The sequence below is a fragment of the Tinamus guttatus genome, unplaced genomic scaffold (assembly GCF_059628265.1).
Source record: "Tinamus guttatus ecotype Peru unplaced genomic scaffold, ASM5962826v1 Tinamus_guttatus_pri_ptg000297l, whole genome shotgun sequence".
In the NCBI taxonomy this organism is placed as follows: domain Eukaryota; kingdom Metazoa; phylum Chordata; class Aves; order Tinamiformes; family Tinamidae; genus Tinamus; species Tinamus guttatus.
The window spans coordinates 1-18,636 of NW_028288831.1; the positions used below are offsets into that span (position 1 = coordinate 1).

An 18,636-nucleotide genomic window follows, 5' to 3' on the forward strand; every position below is an offset into this window, starting at 1 on the left:
GATGAATTGCTTCTCATTTCACAGGGCCAGCAATTAAAACAATGGTGTAGTGCTCCCTTTCCCCTGTCGTAGACCTTTATCTCTGTGCAAAAAGTGGTGTTTGTCATAACAGCTACGGGGAAACCTTTAATTAGTTTATCTGTGTGCCAAACTCAAACTGAGACCTAATAATTCTGCCAATTACTTTCTTTATTGCAAGTGCCAATTTCCAGGCTTAGGGGAGCCTACACATGCATCTGTCAGCTTCATTTCACATGTATCCAAGAGAGCAGGAAAATGTAACTTGCTGTTGAGAGAGTCCTGTTGAATGAAGGCGCTGCCTTGGCTCACGTTGGCTTGCAGAGCTTTCTGAGCTTCTCGGGGGCTGTTATCTAGAGGATAGCAATGAATATTCAGATAATAGTGCAAACTACTACTGCCTGTAGCCAAAGTCAACGTCTGGAACTTGGCCACCATAAAGGTACGTGCAGGATCATCAAGCTGCAACTGAAGCACCACTTTCTCTTCCCCTGCTGTGATGCTTCACGCTCCGTGACTGGGTTGTGATCTTTGCTGGCAGTGTCTTTGTGCAGGGGTAGGTGTGAAGAGCAGAGCCCCAGGGCCGTGTCCTGGCTGCTGGGAGCCAGGGCTGCTCCTCGGGCACGTGTGCTGCCTGCGCAAGTAGCTCGCAGCCATCTCTGCAGCTCTTCGTGCGAGTGCCGTGATTCCCGTCAGGAGCAGTCACCTGGATCAGGGATAGCTAACGCTGTGAGCACAGTGCTCTCCAGTCACTATTTCAGCATTCATGTTTAGTCTCCTGCTGCCAGTTTGGGTGTTGCTACCTCTTCTCTACCTCCCGTTGGCCTTGTGGCTGTACAGATTTTCACAGCCAATGCACTCCTTTTGCAGAATCTATATTCTGCTGCTGAGCAGTAATTCTGTGTGTGTGTGTATGTGTTGCAGTGGGGGGGGGGGAGTATTATTTGGGGGTTTCTTCTTTTGCTTGTTTTGTGGCCAAGAGGAGATACCTCATGAGCAACCTGAGCCCCTTGGCATCAAGCTGAGGGCTTTGAATACAGTCTTCTACAAACTCCCTTTTCCACTTTGGTGCGTGCTGGCTCTTCCCCCTCTTCCTTCTCTTCCCCCTCCAAGGCTGTTAAACTAGAGGAGCCCTTTTCCCCTTTTGGCCAGGATGCGGCTCAGCCAGAGCACACACTGCCAGATTGCTAACATATGGGCAGGAGGCTCAGCCAAAGTTTTGAGAGGCTCAGCCCTTGGCAGCTCGTTCCACACTTTCCTGTCTCTGCATTCAGGAAATGAAGTCAGAGTGTTGATATAAACCAGGCTGGACTGAAAACTGAGACGCTGGAAAGGCTGAAAGGGGGATCTGCAGGGGGGAGGTGTGGGGAGATGGAGAGCAGCAGGGGCTCCTGCGCTGAGCAGCGCCCTGCGAAACGCAGGGACTGAGGGTGGTTGTGCTGCCTCCAAGGCCAAGAACTCCAGCTTTGTGCTGCCAGACGGATGCACGGGTCTTGTCTCTGGCATACGGAGAGATCAGCGGGCGGAGAGAGTGTCGATCACATGGGAGCATTTACGCAAGAGCCCTGAAGGAGGGAAAGGCAAAGCAGCTCTGGCAAAGAACATGTGTTTCCACATCTGGGACATGGGATGCCCTTATCACTTGACTATTTTTTTTATGACTTTATTGCTCAATTTCTATGGAATGATGTGGTTCTCTTACTAAGGAATAACTTTTCCCTGATAGACTTCCCCATTGAGCAGCCCAGGGACCCTGCTGGAGGGGTATGCAGGGAATTCCAGCTGCGCTGGGCAGCAGCAGGATGGACTGGCTTGCTTAGGGACCCAGGAGTTGCCGTGCTGCACTTCGTGGGTGCTAGTTCAGCCTAAGGCACCACAGTAATGCCTGGAAGCAACAGCAAGCTGGAGCTGAAGACTTCTCTTGCTTTGCAGCCCACTGTCTTTGGTGGAAGAGAATGGGGGTTCGGCTGTGTGTACAGTGATATGTTTCTGTATTTCCTAAATACTGATTTCTAGGATGTTCTTGGCTATGCAAATGCTTGCAATGTTTGCAACTATGGTTTGTTCTTTAGGATGTGTTTGAGCCGTGTAGGGCTTGTCCTTGGCAAACATGAGTCTATTTAACTGAGGCTTAAGAGGACATAAGTCTGGACTTGCCATCCTGCAAGGGTTTGAGCTCAGTACCTTCATCATCTTTATCTGCTGCTATGTCCTGCCTTCTACTTAGATTTTAGATTTTCCTTCTAGTAAGATTTTAGTATCTTTGCTCACTGGCTGTACTTCCCTTCCCATTTCTCCCGTGAGCAATCACATTTTGCTGTTCCAGTCAAGAGAGCCTTACAGACGCATTAGTGGCTCAGAAGGGGACGGTCACATGTGCACCCAAGTATGCCATACTTCCCCCAGTGTCTTGGAGAGATGCTCTCTGCCTTTTGGAGATCAGTGTGATGGCTCCCTCTTTTGTTATTTTGGGGTATAATATCCAGCTGGGACCTAGATATTTGAAGTGGGGACCTCAAACCAAACTCCCTTCTGTTAATTTGATGTGGGTCCAGATTTGAAAGAAAGGGGAGAAAATGACTTCTGGCTTGATTTTAATTTTGACATTAGCATTCAGAAATTGTTTCCCTCTTTCATTAAAGAGAGCACCTAGAACCGAAAGGGCTGGGTTTTGGGTGCCTTATCCTATATGTTTGGTTGGAAGCACCAGATAGGAACCAAACCATAAGGCTGTGGATGCTGTTACTCTGAAAAGTGGTTGCTTTAAGTCATCTGAGACGAGGCACTTCTAGAATATTTCGTGACTGACCTGTGGGAGCAGGGGGCCTGGGCTGGGAATGCCCCCCTGTGGTGATACGGGATCTGTGTTGCTGACTGAATAGGGACTTCTGGGCAGTGAGTGACTTGTTACTCATCCCCTTTTCAGGAGAAAGAGAAGAAATATATGCTGCCAGTGGATAACCTGAAACTGCGAGATGTCGAGAAGGGTTTCATGTCCAGCAAACACATCTTTGCCCTCTTCAACACTGAACAAAGGTGCGTTGAAATCTCCAAATACCCCAAGCTGTTGAAACCAGAGATGAGTTTTTTATAAAACCAGATGGGAAGGAGTCCAAGGAGGTAGAGCATATCCTTTAAGGCTGATCAGCAGGAGGGAGTCTTGTTAACTCTGGTTTCATTCCTTCTGGTCTTACAGCTGTGTTCCGTTTTCCTTCTCCATCAAAGCATGATCTACTGTGTGACCCTAATTTTCAGCCAGGAAGGGACTAAAAGTGTATCTGACTGAAAATGATAGGCGAATGTGTTTGTTACTTAATATGTTTGTCAAATATGGGGAAATGCCTGTTTTGCTATGGAAAAGGGTAAAATGTTTGTCTTGCAGGAATGTTTACAAGGACTATCGGCAGCTGGAGCTGGCCTGTGAGACCCAGGAGGAGGTGGATAGCTGGAAGGCTTCCTTCCTTCGTGCAGGAGTCTACCCGGAGCGTGTTGGGGTAAGTGACAGGCAGAGAAAGAGGAGAACTGGCCTCCATCTTGAGTTCAAAAATAAACCAGTGAATTTCTGTCTCTTTCCATGGCTGAGAATATTCTGGAACAAGTCTAGATTTTTTTTTCAATGTTTTGGTGCTTCCTTTGAGGAAGTTTGGAATAATATAACTGGCATCCTCAAAGTAGAGAGAAAGCAGGCAATGACTGCCTTGATGAACCCTTCTAGATCTCTTGTTCTGTTGGCAATAAAACTCAGATGTTTACCAGGGATGGTGCTTCCATTTTTTCTGGGATTTTTTAATTGCTTTGTAGATATCTCACTGTACTACTTGAGCAACATTTCTCATCTCTCTCCATAGCTTTGCCCCTCGACTCTATCATCATCATTCTGCTTTGCTTTGAAAGTGTCTTCTAGGGAAGTGTGATATGCTCCTGTTCAAAGCTTTCCTGTTCCTCTGTGCAAGGGGAAATGTCTATAAATAGTTTCCCTGTTAGAAAAGCAATAATTGTTTAGAGGTTTGTCGCTTCCAGCAGACCTTTTGCATTCATCTTTCCTGTTAAACTTGGAGCATGTGGGGTGTTTTCTTTTTTTTTTTTTTTTTTTTTTTTTGGTCCTAATTCATTTCCTGACAAACTGATGCAGGATTAAAAAAAAAAAAACAACACTTAATTTGGGAGTTCAGGATATTGGGCCTTATCAGTGACATGACTTCAATGGGCTTTGGACCAGACTGAGCATCCTAAACATGTGCTCCTAAAGGACACTTGCCACCTATAGGTGAGGGAAGAAGTGGTTTGACCCAGGAGCAGGGTGATATCTGGTTTATGAATGTCTCAACTTCCTATGTCAGGAGTAACAAATAGCCTTTGCAGGTAAGTAACTTGCCCTTCTTTGCTAACAATTTCCTTTGCAAAGGTTCCCATACTGATTTTTGACTTAGGCAAACAGATCATCTGCTTGTGTTCCAGGGAAATGGAGGTACTTGTGTGGTTTTAGTGGGTATGGTCATCTCTGTTCAGTGATATAAAGAGGTTCTTCTCCAAAGTCTGAGACCAACTAAAGTGCTTTTTTATTTTGTCCCTTTTTGTTTTAACTTTTTTTACATGTGCTCAAACTGGCCTGCCAGGACAAGGACAAAGTAAGTCTCATCTTCTCTGCCTGTGTTGTCCCCTGGGGCTCTTGCCAGATAGTTCTCTTTTTGTTTTTTCCTTTTGTCACCATTTCCCGAGAGGCATTTGCTTCTCCCTTGCTGTAACTTCTGTTGGACTGCTGCCATTTGTTTCTGTGCTTGATCTGAGTTTTTCTTTTTTCTTTATTTCTCTCTTTTTATATGATTTCTGAATCTTGATGAAAACTTTTGGCTTTGTGGGTTTTTTTGTCCCTATTTTTCGTGTGTGCTTTTTTTGAGCTGTCTTGTTTGACTTCCACTTCCTTTACCTAATGTTTCTTGGATTGCAAGGTCTTCTATTCCCTTGAGAGTCTGCAAGACCCTCCCAGGAAAAGCTCAAATAGAGAAAAGAATGTGCCCTTTCTTGTCTATTTTGTTCTCCCAAATAAATGATGATAATGCAGTTTCCTATGCTGCTGCAAGTCCTTCAGACTGAAGCAGTTTAAATGAGATATTTTCTTATAAAATCGGGGTTTTTTGAATAGTGCATTGAGAAACACAGGAAAGACTTTCATGCTTTATTTGCTTTGAAATTGTTCCCAAATGGATGATCTTTGGAGATTGTTTGCTGTCGAGGTTTTGCATTACCGAAAGCTAAATGATGCATTTCAGGCAGAACCAAAAAGATTTTTCTGCTTAGTACAGAGGAAAAGTTGTATGCAATTTTAAGATGCAGAATTTGTAGTTGGGTGATCTGGAGGACTTCTTTTAAGTTATTCTATGAACCTGCAGTCTGGGTAGTTATCTTCTCGCTCTGTATCTGTTTCCTCATTTGTGTAATGAGGATAAAGATGCAGTGCCTCAGTCCTTGAGGCTTAATTTATGGTGAGTGATTATCATTTCTAAACTGTCTTTGTATGTGGAAAACAGCTCAAATGAAGAACCTTTCAGGAAAGTAAGTAAAAATATAGCTTTGAATATCCACTAGAGCCAGTGTCAGGAATCCAGATTGCATTTACCTTTAACTGCAGCTTTATATAATAACTTCATCTGGCAACTATAGCAGCTTTACTGTTACTGTCCCTTGGATCCAACCTGGAGAAGTGTGTACAAGCTGAGCTGTGCCCTGGCAATCACAGCTCGAAATGCACGTCTAAATATTCTGTGTGTAGTCTGTACTTCCTGCATGTTTCCTTATCTTCACTTAGCTGTGTCACGAAATACTAAGTTTGTATTATAATGGAGTACTGAGCATTTCTGTCTCATTGCAGGCCAGTGAAACAGAGGAGAATGGATCAGACAACTTCATGCATTCCATGGATCCTCAGCTAGAGAGACAAGTGGAAACCATCAGGAACCTGGTGGATTCCTACATGGCAATTGTCAACAAAACCATCAGAGACCTCATGCCGAAGACTATCATGCACCTCATGATAAACAATGTACTTATCTCATGGTGGTTAATGGAGAAGGGGTGAATTAGAGAGGGGAAGAATGAATAAAGAAAAGCTGAAGGTGGGGATGGAAAGGAAGTTTTTGATGGGGGAAATGTGGGAACTGACTCTTTCATGCTCCTTTACAGACCAAGGACTTTATCCACTCAGAGCTGCTGGCAAACCTGTACTCCTGTGGTGACCAAAACACACTGATGGAGGAATCGGCAGAGCAGGCCCAGCGGCGTGACGAAATGCTGCGCATGTACCATGCCCTGAAAGAGGCCCTCAACATCATCGGGGACATCAACACCAGCACCATCAGCACCCCAATGCCCCCACCGGTGGACGACTCTTGGCTGCAGGTGCAGAGCGTACCGTCTGGACGCAGGTACCAGAGGCTCAGGGGGAGAGCCCCACAGACCTGCCTGATGCCTCTAATGGCTACCTGGGGCCTCCTACTGGCGCAGGGAGACCTGCTCCCCTCCTCTCCTTGGAGAGTTCTCAGAGTTTGCATTTGGAGGCTTTTAGGCCTTGAACTAGGCAGGATTACTAAAGTTTTATAGATGATGTGGAGGCTGCTAAATCTTGAGACTAGATGGGGCCTGAAATAGCTTCGAAAGCAAGCTGGAGCCTAGTGTGACCCTTGGAAAGCCAAAGGGAGGTGTATAAAGTGACACAAGACTAAAGATGGAACAGTGAAGGCAGCATATGCAGACCTGGTGGTGGCCCAGTGGAATCCCAGGCCTGTTGCTGCAGTTGAATTTTCTCTGTGTGTTTGCCAGGTCTCCCACATCGAGCCCCACGCCCCAGAGGAGAGCGCCCGCTGTTCCGCCCGCCAGACCTGGCTCCCGAGGCCCAGCTCCTGGGCCACCTCCTGCTGGTGGGTCCACGCTGGGTGGTGCCCCCCCCGTGCCCTCCAGGCCAGGTGCCTCTCCTGATCCCTTTGGGCCCCCGCCTCAGGTTCCTTCTCGGCCTAACCGTGCTCCTCCTGGTGTTCCCAGGTAAGTCCTGAGGGGTTCCCCTGAAGAGAGGGGGCATATATCCAGCTTGGGGGTAGCAGTTCTGGCAGTACTTCAGCTGCCTTGGGTCCTAGGGTGAGAATCCAAGGCTCGATGTGAGTAAAGTCTTTGGCTGTTGGGATGTATTAAATAGCCCGGAGCACTGCTGCCCACTGAGAGTTCAGTCTGTAGGTGAGGTGGAGGCAGCTCTCTGTGGTAGAGAGACCACCTTCTTTCTGCACAAACCTTCACTCAGAAGTTGGGGGAAGAGGACTTTCTGCCTGACAGCTGTATCTCACTAGTAGGAGATAAGTCACCAGAAAATCTCACGACTGGAGTGAACATACACCTTTCAAGGCAGTTCCCCTCTGTGTAGGGAGTCCCTGAGACTCAAAGTTGCCCTTTTCTCCTGCAGCAGGATGTTTCAAGGTGAGTTAGTGGGTTTCATCTAGGACCCCAGATGCTTTTTGTCTAGGAGAATATTGCAAGATTACTAGTGGGAGAGATGGAATTTTGCCCTTTATGTGTGGACATATTTACTGCTTCTGCAATCAACTCAAGCACATTTTCCAGTCTAGAGGTTCAAGTGACACAGCTTTGCTTTCCCATTAGGAAACTTAATCCCTTTCCTATTCAGTCATTTTATAAACACTTCAGAGCAATAAGGGACTATACCCTGTGCAGCTTTGCACTTTTCCTAAATAGGACTTAGGAAGTGATCTGTAACCAGGAATGTTTTCATGTTGGGTAGCTGGTCCCCCTGTGAGGAAGAGAAATTAATGATAGAGTAAAGAATCAACAAAACCACAAACTCTAGATGACACACATGAGGATACATTTCTCTTGTGGGAAAGAACTGTTCGTCAGTGGGTGCCAGGGTCATGTGTCTGAAGCTTTTCCCTTTTCTCTGCAAACACCCAGACTGCTGTGGGTGGTGATGCTACAGGGCAGAGGCTGCCCAGCTCATGCCAGGCACTGCTTGTTTGGAGAAAAAATCTCCTCCTTCAGGTTGTATGCAGCCCAGAAGTGGATGAGTACAAAGAGATTGTAGACCAGTTTTTGATTCTCTGTGCACATGATTTTACTTTCTTGGTGCCTCTGCCCCAGTCGTCCATCTGTGCCTTGATGCAGCTCCCTCAGTAGCCTGTTCATATTTGCCTCTGTTGCCCCAGGGACTGCAATCCTGTGGATGTCAGCATGCTTCTGCTGTATACTTGTCTCTTGCTTTTTGTGACCCTGCTTTCCTATATTTTGTTTATTTCTTTGTTTTTAGTATATTTCTTACGTGTCTTTGTCTCCATCTTTTCCCCCCTCACTCAACTTCACTTTTTCACTCATGAAAAATATTCTATATACCTGGTTGTCATGATAGGATTTCCCAAGTGGGCTAAAAAGTGGCCTTTTTTTACAAAGAAGTCTATATTAGTTTACCTTAATGGCTCTTCTGGATAATCCAATTTTTTTGTGGAATAGAAAGGTTTAGAGCAAGGATGGGAACCACAGTGAAGCTCAGGAAAGAAATGATTTCATAGTTAAATGAGCAATCCCTTCCTTTAGAAGGAGAGATGGCAGGTTGGATTGAATGCTGCTGACTGCCTTGATCTGGAGCTAAGGAAGTAATTCCAGAAGTTGTGAAGTTTTCATGCTTGTTCTCCAATTCCCTTCTTTGATTCTTCCAGTTGTTCATAGACTCCTCCGGATCCTGATATGCAGCTTGTCATTTGAGTTTACTGATCAAAAGAAAAATTCCAATGGCAAGGGACTCTTTCTCTTCCTCTCCTGTATATAGAATAAAAATGTTCCCTGCTAGCACTTGGACTTGGGTCCTTCTGCCATGGGTGAACAAATACCATCTCCACTGCTGCTTTTTTTAATACCCATCATTTCCCTTGCTAACTGGACTACACTGCTCTGCCTGAGTGTGAAATGGAGCTCTTGTAGGTCGTGCGAGTGGGCTTTGCTGTAGGAGCCAGTGCTATAGGGTGCTGAGCTATAGGTGCATGGTGGTGCTGGGTGTATTCTGCATGCACATGCACGCTGGTGTCAATGGAGCATTGTGGTGTGCGTTTGTGCCTCCAGTTTGTGCGAGTGTCTGATTTCATGTATGATGAACTGAAAGACAGAGTTGCTCGGCTTCTTTTTCATAAATGTAATTGAATAGATGCATATGCTTTTGTGTACAAATACTCTGTGGTCCTTTCCTTTGCAGGAAGGTTTTCCTAAGGATAGGTACAGTCCTAACAGCTCTCACTCCGGCCCCCAAATGTAGCAGTTTTCAGTCCATTGCCAAAGCCCATATCACCTTTGGTGCTGACATGCATCTAACTGACAGTTAGAAATAACATAAGGTCCTGTTTGTGTGCAAGGACTGTGTTCTGCCTGTACATCTGCTGGAGGCTGTGCATGACATTTCAGTCTTGGAAAGAAAACGATATCCAGTCAGCTCAATGGGAGAACAAACTATTACAGCAAATCAATGTGGCTTATGGAGATGGATTTAAGTTTGTGAATTTGCTGATTTAGTGTTGTACTACACTAACTAAATCAACACTATGTTGTTTCAGAAAAGGATGCCTTAAATCATTAAGGAGTGGTAAAGTGGGAACCTTCAAAGCAATCAGTGAGGAATCCTCCTCCAGGGAGGAGGTGTCTGATGACGTTCCTCCAGGGTTAATGGTAACACTCGTGGTCCTGTACGTTGGCTAGGGGATTCAAGAGAAAGTGAACTCACTACTGAGGGGAAGGTAGCAGGTGAAACAGGTTAGCAGAATGAGCCATGACAATATAGAAGTAATACAGGCTGATTGGGGCCACCTCAATTGTATTTAAAATCTGTTTTTGTTTTTGTTTTTTGTTTTTTTTTTCTGAATGTCTCAGTTATATGAGGTAAAATATGTCAGTGGAAGAGGAGGACGACAGTGTCAATTACTGTCAGGAAGCAGCTACTTTGGAAAAGGGTTCAAGAGTCAGAGCAAATGTGCAACTCAAAATGGGCTGCCTGTGTGATGCTCTGGTAAAAAGGATCACGGTAAACTTTCCTATATTCAAATAGGAAATGATGGATCATGTAAGTGATATGGTAATACTTTACCTGCTTCTGTAGTCGACACTTTCTGAAAAGACTCAGAGGAAAGTGATTCAGCTGGTGAGATTTACTGACTCTACTTAGAATCACTTAACAATCCTTTTTCTAAAAATATTGGGAAAAAATACCCATGAAGGTATTCCTGCAGGCATTTAGAGCTTCCTCAGTTTAAAATAGTTTGACAAAGCTTGTAGGTGAGAAAGATGAGGCAAGTTAAAATGAGAAATAAGATGGGTTTAGTGAGGATGATTTAACCTCCGGAGAATTTTGTTAAAGGCACTAGCAAGTTCTCCATCATTGGCTATATCCAAGGAAGAAAGACATGAGTGATGAGTACCACTACAAGGAAAATGTCATGTAATTTTATGACCCATGTTATTCAGGAGGTCAGAGTAGCTGGTCTAATAGTTTGTGGCCTCTAAAATAAAAAATCTTTTCCTTCTTTCCTTCTTGAGTGGTACTGTAGGCTCATAACAGCATATTAGCTCTCTCTTTCCTGAGCTGCTTTTCAACTCCTTAACACTTCATGTGTTCAAAAAGATTTGAATCAGCTCAGAGCAAGTTTGCCGCTTTGCCCCCAGCCTCAGTGCCGAGCCCGAGGTGTCCTGCAGGTGTGAAGGTGCTGGGGTCTCTCATCCCAGACGTGCGACTGCGCGTGACGCGTGTCCAGCTGCAGAGTGAGCGACAGCCGGCGCGTGTGTGAACAGCGCGAGGGCTCCGAGCGCGGCCCCGAGCGCGACGCAGCAGGTTGTGTGTGTGAGTGCAGGGAGGCCGTGAGTGTGAGAGCGAGTGCAGCCGGGCAGGCTCTGCCAGCGCGAGTGCTGCCTCTGTCTGTGCAAGCGCACGCCTGTCTTGTCCCACTGCCCGACACTCTGCGTGGCCTCTGCCTTGAACTGTCTGAACTGCCTTGTTGATTTCGTGTTGTCTTTCAGAATCACTATCAGTGACCCCTGAGGACTGGCGGCCACGGTACGTTCTGCACTCTCTCCCCGCAATGCATGCGTCACTGTGTCCCCATCCTCCATCACTCTTGCTCTGCAGCTCGCCTCTGCTGCCTAGCTCCTGTACTAGTAACAGAGTCCCTTGTCCAAAGAACCACCTCTGCCAGGATCCCATAAAGGGAGGAGTCTTGAACAGAAAAGTGGCTGATCAGAGACAGCAGCTGCTGGAGCTGCAGGGAGCTGGAAGAGCCTCAGTCGCTGGCTTAAGGTCATGAGAGGAACTTTCCTCTGCCTGCAGGTAGAGGAGTGAGGATGGGGGAGTGAATTCTGGAACAGGATCTAAAGAGCTCACATCTTCAATTTGGCCTAAATCCACGCTGACTAGGAGGTGGGCTGAACGAACTCGGGTTTGCTCTGGTTTCCATCTGTCAGCTCAGTTAGCCTTGAGATGGAATTGGGGAGCTGCTTGTTCAGACTCCTCATCTTATATTTCTGTGTCTGCCCAGAGAAGTGTTCCTCTCTCGTTGTGTCCCTAGTGCTCGTGGATGGCAGGAAGAGTTTGGGTCATTAATATCAGGACACCCGTGTCTGAGTACAGAGTGGGTCTGCTGTGACCTTGAGTGCTCCCTGTTACCCTGGTTTCCCACCCTTGCAGTTAGAAGCCAAGTTCCTTTGCTCATCCTCCTTCTGGCCCTTCTCCTTTTCAGTCTCTTTTTAGTTTCCATTCAGACCCTCTCCTTCCTTGGCTTCCCACCACAGGGTGGAAAAGCAGTTAGTGACCCGTAGCCTCCAGCCTCTCCGTCCTGGGCTCCTGCCTGTTCCCTGTCCTGTCTCACCCTGCATTTTGCACCGTTGCACTTGTTTGGTGGCATAGCGAGGTATCGGGTCGGGCTCCAGTGTGTCATGCTGGCCCAGCATTCAAGGACCGACTCTTCCCAGTCCTGTTAATGGTGAGGGGAGAAGGATGGGGCTGTGAAGAGGGTTCCTCCTGAGCCCTTTTCCTGGGGACTTCCAGCCCTTACCGACAAAGGGGAAGTGAGGGCAGCACAGGGTGGATGTAGGGTGCTCTTGGGCCAGCTCTCCCTGCCTGTCGATGCTGGTTCTCCCGGTGAGGACCGGCTCAGAGCAGTGCAGCTCCTTCAGCTCCTGCTGGTAACGTCAGGCAGAGCGGGGCAGCGGGTGCTGAGGGCAGGATCTGCACAGGAACAGCCCTGGATCAGCCCCCACGTCAGCCCAGGGCTTTGCAGCTACCACCTCAGTTAGCCCCTGCCTTAGGGCAAGCGGTGCCTCCGTTCCTGCTGCTTCTGACTGTCATTAAAGCTGGGAGGTGCCGCGTGGATCCGCCTGACACGGTGACTGATTGACTGGTGTTTGGGGACGTGTGTCACCTGTCAGCCCTCCTCGCTGATGACATTCTGCAGAGGTGCTGGAGCAATGGGAAATTTCCCGCAATCCTCTGCCTACTGCAGGCAGCCCTGGAAACATGCATGTTGGTGGGAAACCTCAGAAAAGAGGTTTGCTTTTGTCCATGCCATGTTCTGGGACTCACTGTTACGGAGCATTCTCTGTTCTTACTCTGGCATAAAGAGCACCAAGGAAATAAAAAAAAATAATAATAGTCATAATAAACTTCTATCAGACTTCTGCTGCTCAAGAGAATAAATGTAGCATGTTGCAGTCTTGGTTAAGCCCTTAGCAGCAGAAGTTAGCCCATTGCTTTCTAGAAATGCCCAGGTCAATGTTCTAGTTGGGGTATGGTTTGAAATAGTGGCATAAAGGCAAATGGCAACCAGTGTAACTGGTTTCCTCAGGCTCATTCCCAAGTCACTGAGTGATGAGAGGAACAAGAATATCTGTGCAAAGCCATCCTACTGCATTATAAAAAGAGCAGGCTATTTATCTGATTTCTGCTTTTCTTTCAGCCTGATTTATTTTGGTAGGGTCAAGTAGCCTCTGTTGCCAGAACATATTATGTAGTCCAGTGACTTCAAGCATCCTTTTCATCTGAATCCAGAGAGACTGTCTGGGCAACCTGTCCAAACTCCTGAAATGCAAAAAGCCCTTTCAGCGTTTGAAAAACACCTTCCAATACCCATGACAGTGCAGCAGTGTCTCATTAAAGGTCAAACCCATATACTGCTGAAGTCTGTAGGATTTTTCCAGTGTCAGTAGCAGTCGTTAGATGGCTACTTGGCTGCTCCTATACATGAGCACCCTTGAGAGTGGATGCGTGGATCCCACATGTGCTTGAAGCTCAAGGTGACAGACTGCAAGCTGTAACATCTTGCTGCAGATTTTCCTTCTGGGTGGTAGTGTTGCTTCAGTGGTTGTAGTTTTCAGGTTGGCTTAATCCCATCATTATTTGCTTGGCTGGAAGAGTCACTTGTGAGTGACAGGCTGGCAGTGGGGCCTTACAGTCCCCATTTCACTTCTCCTTACAGTTTAGGAGAAAAAAAAAATCCCACTTGGCAGTGATTAACTTTCTGAAACCTTTTTTAGTGTGTCCTTATACAAAGCAAGGAACAAATGGTCATGATTGTTTTGGCTGAAATCTGCGGCTTGATAGAGAGCAGTAAATTCTGCTGAGATCCAATAAGCAGGGCAGTAGAGTTGCTCTCTCGAGTTGTCCCTTTGCCAAGGTGGAGTTTGCAGCATCTCATAGCAATATAGCTCCTCTGGCACCAACAGCAGTGTGGACGTGCTGTCAGTGTGAAGCTCTTCTACTTCTCAATTATTGCACTATTGCAAATACCTTCTTCTTTTCCCCCCTGTGCTTTCCTCTACTCTCCTTATACTGGGAGGTCCTTCATTTCCAGTACTCAGTTGATTCTGTGTAATCTAAATTAGCATAAAACCTGCCAGTGGAGAATTACTGAGGCTTTACCTGTGAGTTCTGCTTGATCTTCCTCTCTGGTTCCCATCCTGTTTTGTTTGCTCTTTGCATTTCAGGCAGTTTGAACTGAAACTACCCTGACTTTGTGCTGAACAATTTAATTTGTCGCTTCTGATACACTGTTACATTGCAGACACTGCAGGGAGTGTATCCTGACAGAAAAACATGGTTTGGTTTTGGCAAAGAACAGAACCAAAGAACCAGAACACATGCTCATTATGGGTAGACTTCCTCAAATCTTGTGTTCTAAGTCTGAAGTGATCTTTTTAGTCATGGATTGAAAGCAGTAGAGAGGGGTTGTGTCCTTGTTTTTTTCCACGTTTTTATTTCTTAACAGTCCCTTACAAGAAGAGATCTTGGAACATTTAAATGTTTGTCTTCTCCATGGATTAAATTGCTGCCCATTTATTTGGCTAAGACACTAGCAAGAGAGCTGAAATGCAACTGAATTGCAGTGGCCAAAGTCCTCTTAGTGGAAGCTGCATTTGCTGGGCCCCCGAATAGCGAGCTGAAAGCGCCAAGTTTGACCTTAATATAAAAGATCAGTGTCCCATGTTGGAACCAGAGGTATAAGGCCCCCTCTCTCCCAAACCAGCCAGGAACCTCTGCCAGCACCTCTGAGAGGGCCCCCATCCATGCTGTGTGACTGCCATGTGCTTGATACAGGAGCTCACTGTTGTCCATGCTTCTCAACTCTCATGCCAGAGCCAGTTCAGTCACTGGCAATAACTGCCCGACTTCCAAATTCGCAGAGGGAAAAAGCCAAACGAGCCACGCAGCGGATTCCTTGCGGGGGATCCATGCTGGGCAGAAGTGCCAGCGCGAGGCCGGTTCACGCCGTGCGTCTGCGTGCGGAGCGGCAGGAGGTCTGCGCCCCGCGGGGCCTTTGCTCTCGCTGGCTCGGGCGAGGTGGAGAAGCATGTGTGATGGACTGCGATTGCTGTGCTAACCACGGTGTGTGTTCTCTTGTTTTGTTCTCTGCTTTTTCACAGCAGAAGGGGCCCTGCCTCACCTACTCGACCTACCATAATCCGACCGGCTGAACCGTCCCTCTTAGATTTATAACTCGAGGCTGTAGACAGCTGGCGACGAATGCCGTGCTGGCGGCTTCCCATTCCACCCTCCCTCCCGCAGCCACAGTCACTCCTCTCATCCATCCCACCCCTCTGCCTCCCACCGCCCCTTCCCCGTGTGTCGTAAAGCACTAGCCTAGTGATCGAGCTCTTCGTCTTCACTCGTGCGTCCTGTATTGCTTTGTGAGTGTAGAGTAGCCTCCATTCAGTGGCACGGACCCCTGAAGTGCACAGGCTCCTTGCAGAGACCAGCTGCAGGGACGGCCCAAAGCCCGAGGGGCGACTGTCCAGCCAGTTGTTTCACCTGCTGGGTCTAGCCTGGATAAGTGTCCTGCCTGCATCGGTTAGCTGTAGCACCTAGCACTGATCTGTAGCTCTGTAGCTATTTTTTCTCGTAGTTAAGAAGACAAAAATGTGACATAGAAGAAAAAAAAATGCTGTTGAAACACGTGACACTGTTAGGACCAGATTAAATGTCCTGTGTATTAGCTGACTTCTAAGGTGCAAAAACTCACGTTGGGAACAGTGCAATCAACTTTAGCTCGAAGCGAGGCAGGGAGAGTGAGCGGGGGGAACGCGATGGACCGGCCCAGTCCTGCTCCCGCGGCAGGGCAGGGAGCACGTGGACCTGCCCGCGCTCCGCAGGAGCCCAGGAGATACCGCTGGTGGCACCAGCACTTGTCCTGCGTCCTCCCTCGGGGCCGACGTCCCTGAACGCAGCAGGGAGAGGGCAATAGAGCTGCTGCTCCCCCCTTGCAAATGGACAACCAAATGTTTTTCAGGGAGTTTGCTGTGTAACGTTTTTGTTGAAAATATTTCTGCTTGGAATAAGCACATCTCTCAGTGTTTTTTGGGTACCGTGGTGACTTCCGTAGCCTTTTTCTTCTTGCATGTGGATGATACGTGTTTGGGGAAACTTGTAACTGTTGTTGATCACGACTCATCATCTTAAGGTTTGGTTTTTACTTTTCATGTTACATGTATTAAAAAATAATAATTAAAAAAAAATCTATCAACCCTGTACATTTCAGATGTCATGTCTCTACCAGAGCTAAATGACATGTCTCTACCAGAGCTAAATGAGCCACCTATGTTAACAGGCTTCCAAACAGGCCTGAATTAGTTTGAAATTACCTTATTTCAGTGCTGCTGCCTTTGACTTCTCTTCTGGATCCTCTGCTGTTCTGATGCTGGTTGTTTCCTGTATTTTAACTCTTGTTTTACTGCTTCTTCCCCTTTTCCTTCCCCTCTTTTTTTTTTTTTTTTTTTTTTTTTGTCTTTGAATTCCAGCCGGCCGGGTAAGGCCAGTCCCTCCCGCCCGGAGAGTCCCAAACCACCATTTGACATGTAGGCCTGCTCCCTCTGAGACTCTCTGCCTGCTCTTAGCTGTTCTGTCCTGGAGTGCTCTGACTCGAATCTCATGGCTTGTTTTGTTTGTATTTCGTGGCACACACACACACGCACACACGTATCAGATGTGACTGTAGTGAAACTGTTTGTTTTTTTTCCTCCCAGCTGCTTAAAGGAGTTAAAACAAGTATATTGTAGTAATGAGAAACATATCTTTACTGTTATAAATATCTATAAATATATATATAAGATCAAAAAAGTCTATATATGTCCAGGTGTTTAAAGCCATTTGTGCTTCCATGTGGATTTTAGGAAATACTTAAGTAGGGAAAGAATATCTATATACATGCATATATATATATATATTACACCTGAAAATTAACCAAATCCTGACGTTGAATTTTGAGCTGATTGTTGAATTCTCTGCTGTGTGCAGTTGGGTTATTGTATTACCCCAGACTTGTGGGTGAACTGTCTCAGTGCTGGTAGTAGCTGTGATGCAGTTTGTGATCTACCTGTCACTCTTGATTATTGAATGAAATAAACTATCATTTCTGTATAATGAAGGACTCTATGACTAGAATAAAACCATCTCTCTTGTTCTTTTTTTTTTTTTTTTTCTGGGTGGCTTTTGGACTGTATTTAATTATAATAACCTAATCTTTTCATTTCGTAGAGCTTAAAAAGCTACCTGTGCATGCAGGTGTTATCACTAATAAGGGACTTAAAGCAGATGTGCATCGATACTGGTGACCAGGAGCTGTGAATAAAGTTCCTCAGATGTTGAAGTTAGTTAGCTTTCTCCCTCGTAAAGGAAAGTGCATGGAGGGGCTTCAGGACTGGACGGACACAAGGTGGGAGTGCTGCTGACAGGGTGCTTGGCTTGGAGAAGGGATCTTGCACATTTGTGGCACGCAGCAAGCAGGTGTGGATTTGGAGAAATTCTCTGGCCAGCAACATCTGTTGGGGCCATATTTACAATACAGGCTAAAGTGATAGTATGAGACATGCCTGGCCAGCTTTAACTTAATACTTACTATTAATCTGAAGTGACATTTATGCCCTGCAGTAAAGTGGGTAAGCCTTATCACTGCTGTGCCCAGGCCAAAGCAGAGCTGCAGGTCTTAGGGCAGCACTCACCCTGACAGCAGTTTTGTTTTGCTGTAATCCCTGCATTTAGCGCTGTCATCTCGACAATTACAGTGGGTTCCTTATGTCATAGTTTAACAGGGCTTGAGCACTTCTTGCTGTGGAAGAAAATCCTTGGCCTTGCAGATGTCTTAGGTCACTTCAGTCCGGGTGCTGATGCACCACCGAGTGCTGCCAGCTAGCTGGTTGCACGTGGAGTCTCTATATTAAGATTTTAATAAGCTAAAAATCTTAAACATGTATGTATATTTGATACTGTTGTGGATTGGAGGAATAGAGTAGTTTCCTAGTGGCTGCTTCCTGTGTGTGTTCCAGTTATTTCTGTCCTTGCATGTTTGTAGAGGATGTAAGTTCCCAACACACGTGAGGCCGTAAGCACTGCTTGCCCTGCACTGCCCCTGGTTGCTCTGCACTGGAACTGGCCATCGATGCCTGCGCTTGTGTACAGGGTTGTTTCTAAAGAGCAGAGGACCTTTAAAAGCTGAAACAACGTGGCTGTCTTCAACTAAATATTAGAGCCTTAATTTTAAAAACTGGAATCCTCTGATCTGCTGGTTGCCAAAGGTTGGGTTGATGAGAGTAAAAACTCCTGTCCCATTAATTTACAACGTGTTGTTTAACAGAATGTCCTGTCTCCTTCTGCATCTATTTGGAACGGTCCTAAAGACCATTTCCTGTTTGCTTGACACTTAGAGCTGTTAAGAAGCTTTTTTTCCATTTTTTTTTCAAAACCAAGGTGTTTGGGCAGTTCAGTTACTCCAATTTAAAGCTATTTTGTGTCAGATGGACCATAGTTAGCTGCTTGTGTGTCTGCTCTGAATCCATTCCCAGTAAAGGTGGGATCAGGGAAACTTCCAAATAGAGCAGGGTTAGAAAGCAAGTCACAATCTAGGGTCATATGTGAAATACTGGACAAAATAAAAACGTCTCTGCAACCAGTTACCTTAAGCAGGGTAGCTTAAGCATTTGTTGATCTGCAGCAGTAGCAGGGTGAAGAATGTCATAAAATCCACAAGTCACTATATAGATGTGTGGTACTGGCTCATATGGAAGGTGTGTGCCCGGGGTAGGCACGAAGGCAGGACTTGGCCTCTA

At 46.3% G+C, this 18,636-nt stretch overlaps 1 protein-coding gene and 1 long non-coding RNA gene across 7 annotated transcripts; both read left to right on the forward strand.

Annotated features, from left to right (window-relative positions):
* Positions 1 to 2,946: 2,946 nt before the first annotated feature.
* LOC148594082 (uncharacterized) lies at positions 2,947 to 3,509 on the forward strand. The gene is made up of 2 exons (XR_015913572.1): positions 2,947 to 3,054; positions 3,401 to 3,509. It is a non-coding gene; the product is annotated as an uncharacterized LOC148594082 (long non-coding RNA).
* Positions 3,510 to 4,586: 1,077 nt separating this feature from the next.
* LOC148594083 (dynamin-1-like) lies at positions 4,587 to 16,954 on the forward strand. Of its 6 annotated transcripts, none has more exons than XM_088527945.1 (6): positions 4,587 to 4,646; positions 5,888 to 6,058; positions 6,199 to 6,440; positions 6,835 to 7,053; positions 11,068 to 11,104; positions 16,333 to 16,954. In XM_088527945.1, the coding sequence occupies exons 2-5, from the start codon at positions 5,924 to 5,926 to the stop codon at positions 11,087 to 11,089; spliced, it is 618 nt and encodes a 205-aa protein (XP_088384071.1). In that variant the 5' UTR covers positions 4,587 to 4,646; positions 5,888 to 5,923; the 3' UTR covers positions 11,090 to 11,104; positions 16,333 to 16,954. The 6 variants fall into 6 exon arrangements, with proteins under 6 accessions (XP_088384071.1, XP_088384066.1, XP_088384067.1 ...); XM_088527944.1 differs by lacking the exon at positions 16,333 to 16,954 and adding an exon at positions 14,962 to 15,579 and having other exon boundaries at positions 4,588 to 4,646; XM_088527943.1 differs by lacking the exon at positions 16,333 to 16,954 and adding an exon at positions 14,965 to 15,579 and having other exon boundaries at positions 4,588 to 4,646.
* The last annotated feature ends 1,682 nt before the right edge of the window (positions 16,955 to 18,636 follow it).

Excerpts from the sequence above, each read along its gene's own strand:
- LOC148594083 (XM_088527940.1), top strand. The coding sequence starts at position 5,924 with ATGCATTCCATGGATCCTCAGCTAGAGAGACAAGTGGAAACCATCAGG. Across the intron at positions 6,059-6,198 it reads TGCACCTCATGATAAACAAT|ACCAAGGACTTTATCCACTC; the intron begins GTACTTATCTCA and ends GCTCCTTTACAG. Across the intron at positions 7,054-14,961 it reads GCTCCTCCTGGTGTTCCCAG|CAGAAGGGGCCCTGCCTCAC; the intron begins GTAAGTCCTGAG and ends GCTTTTTCACAG.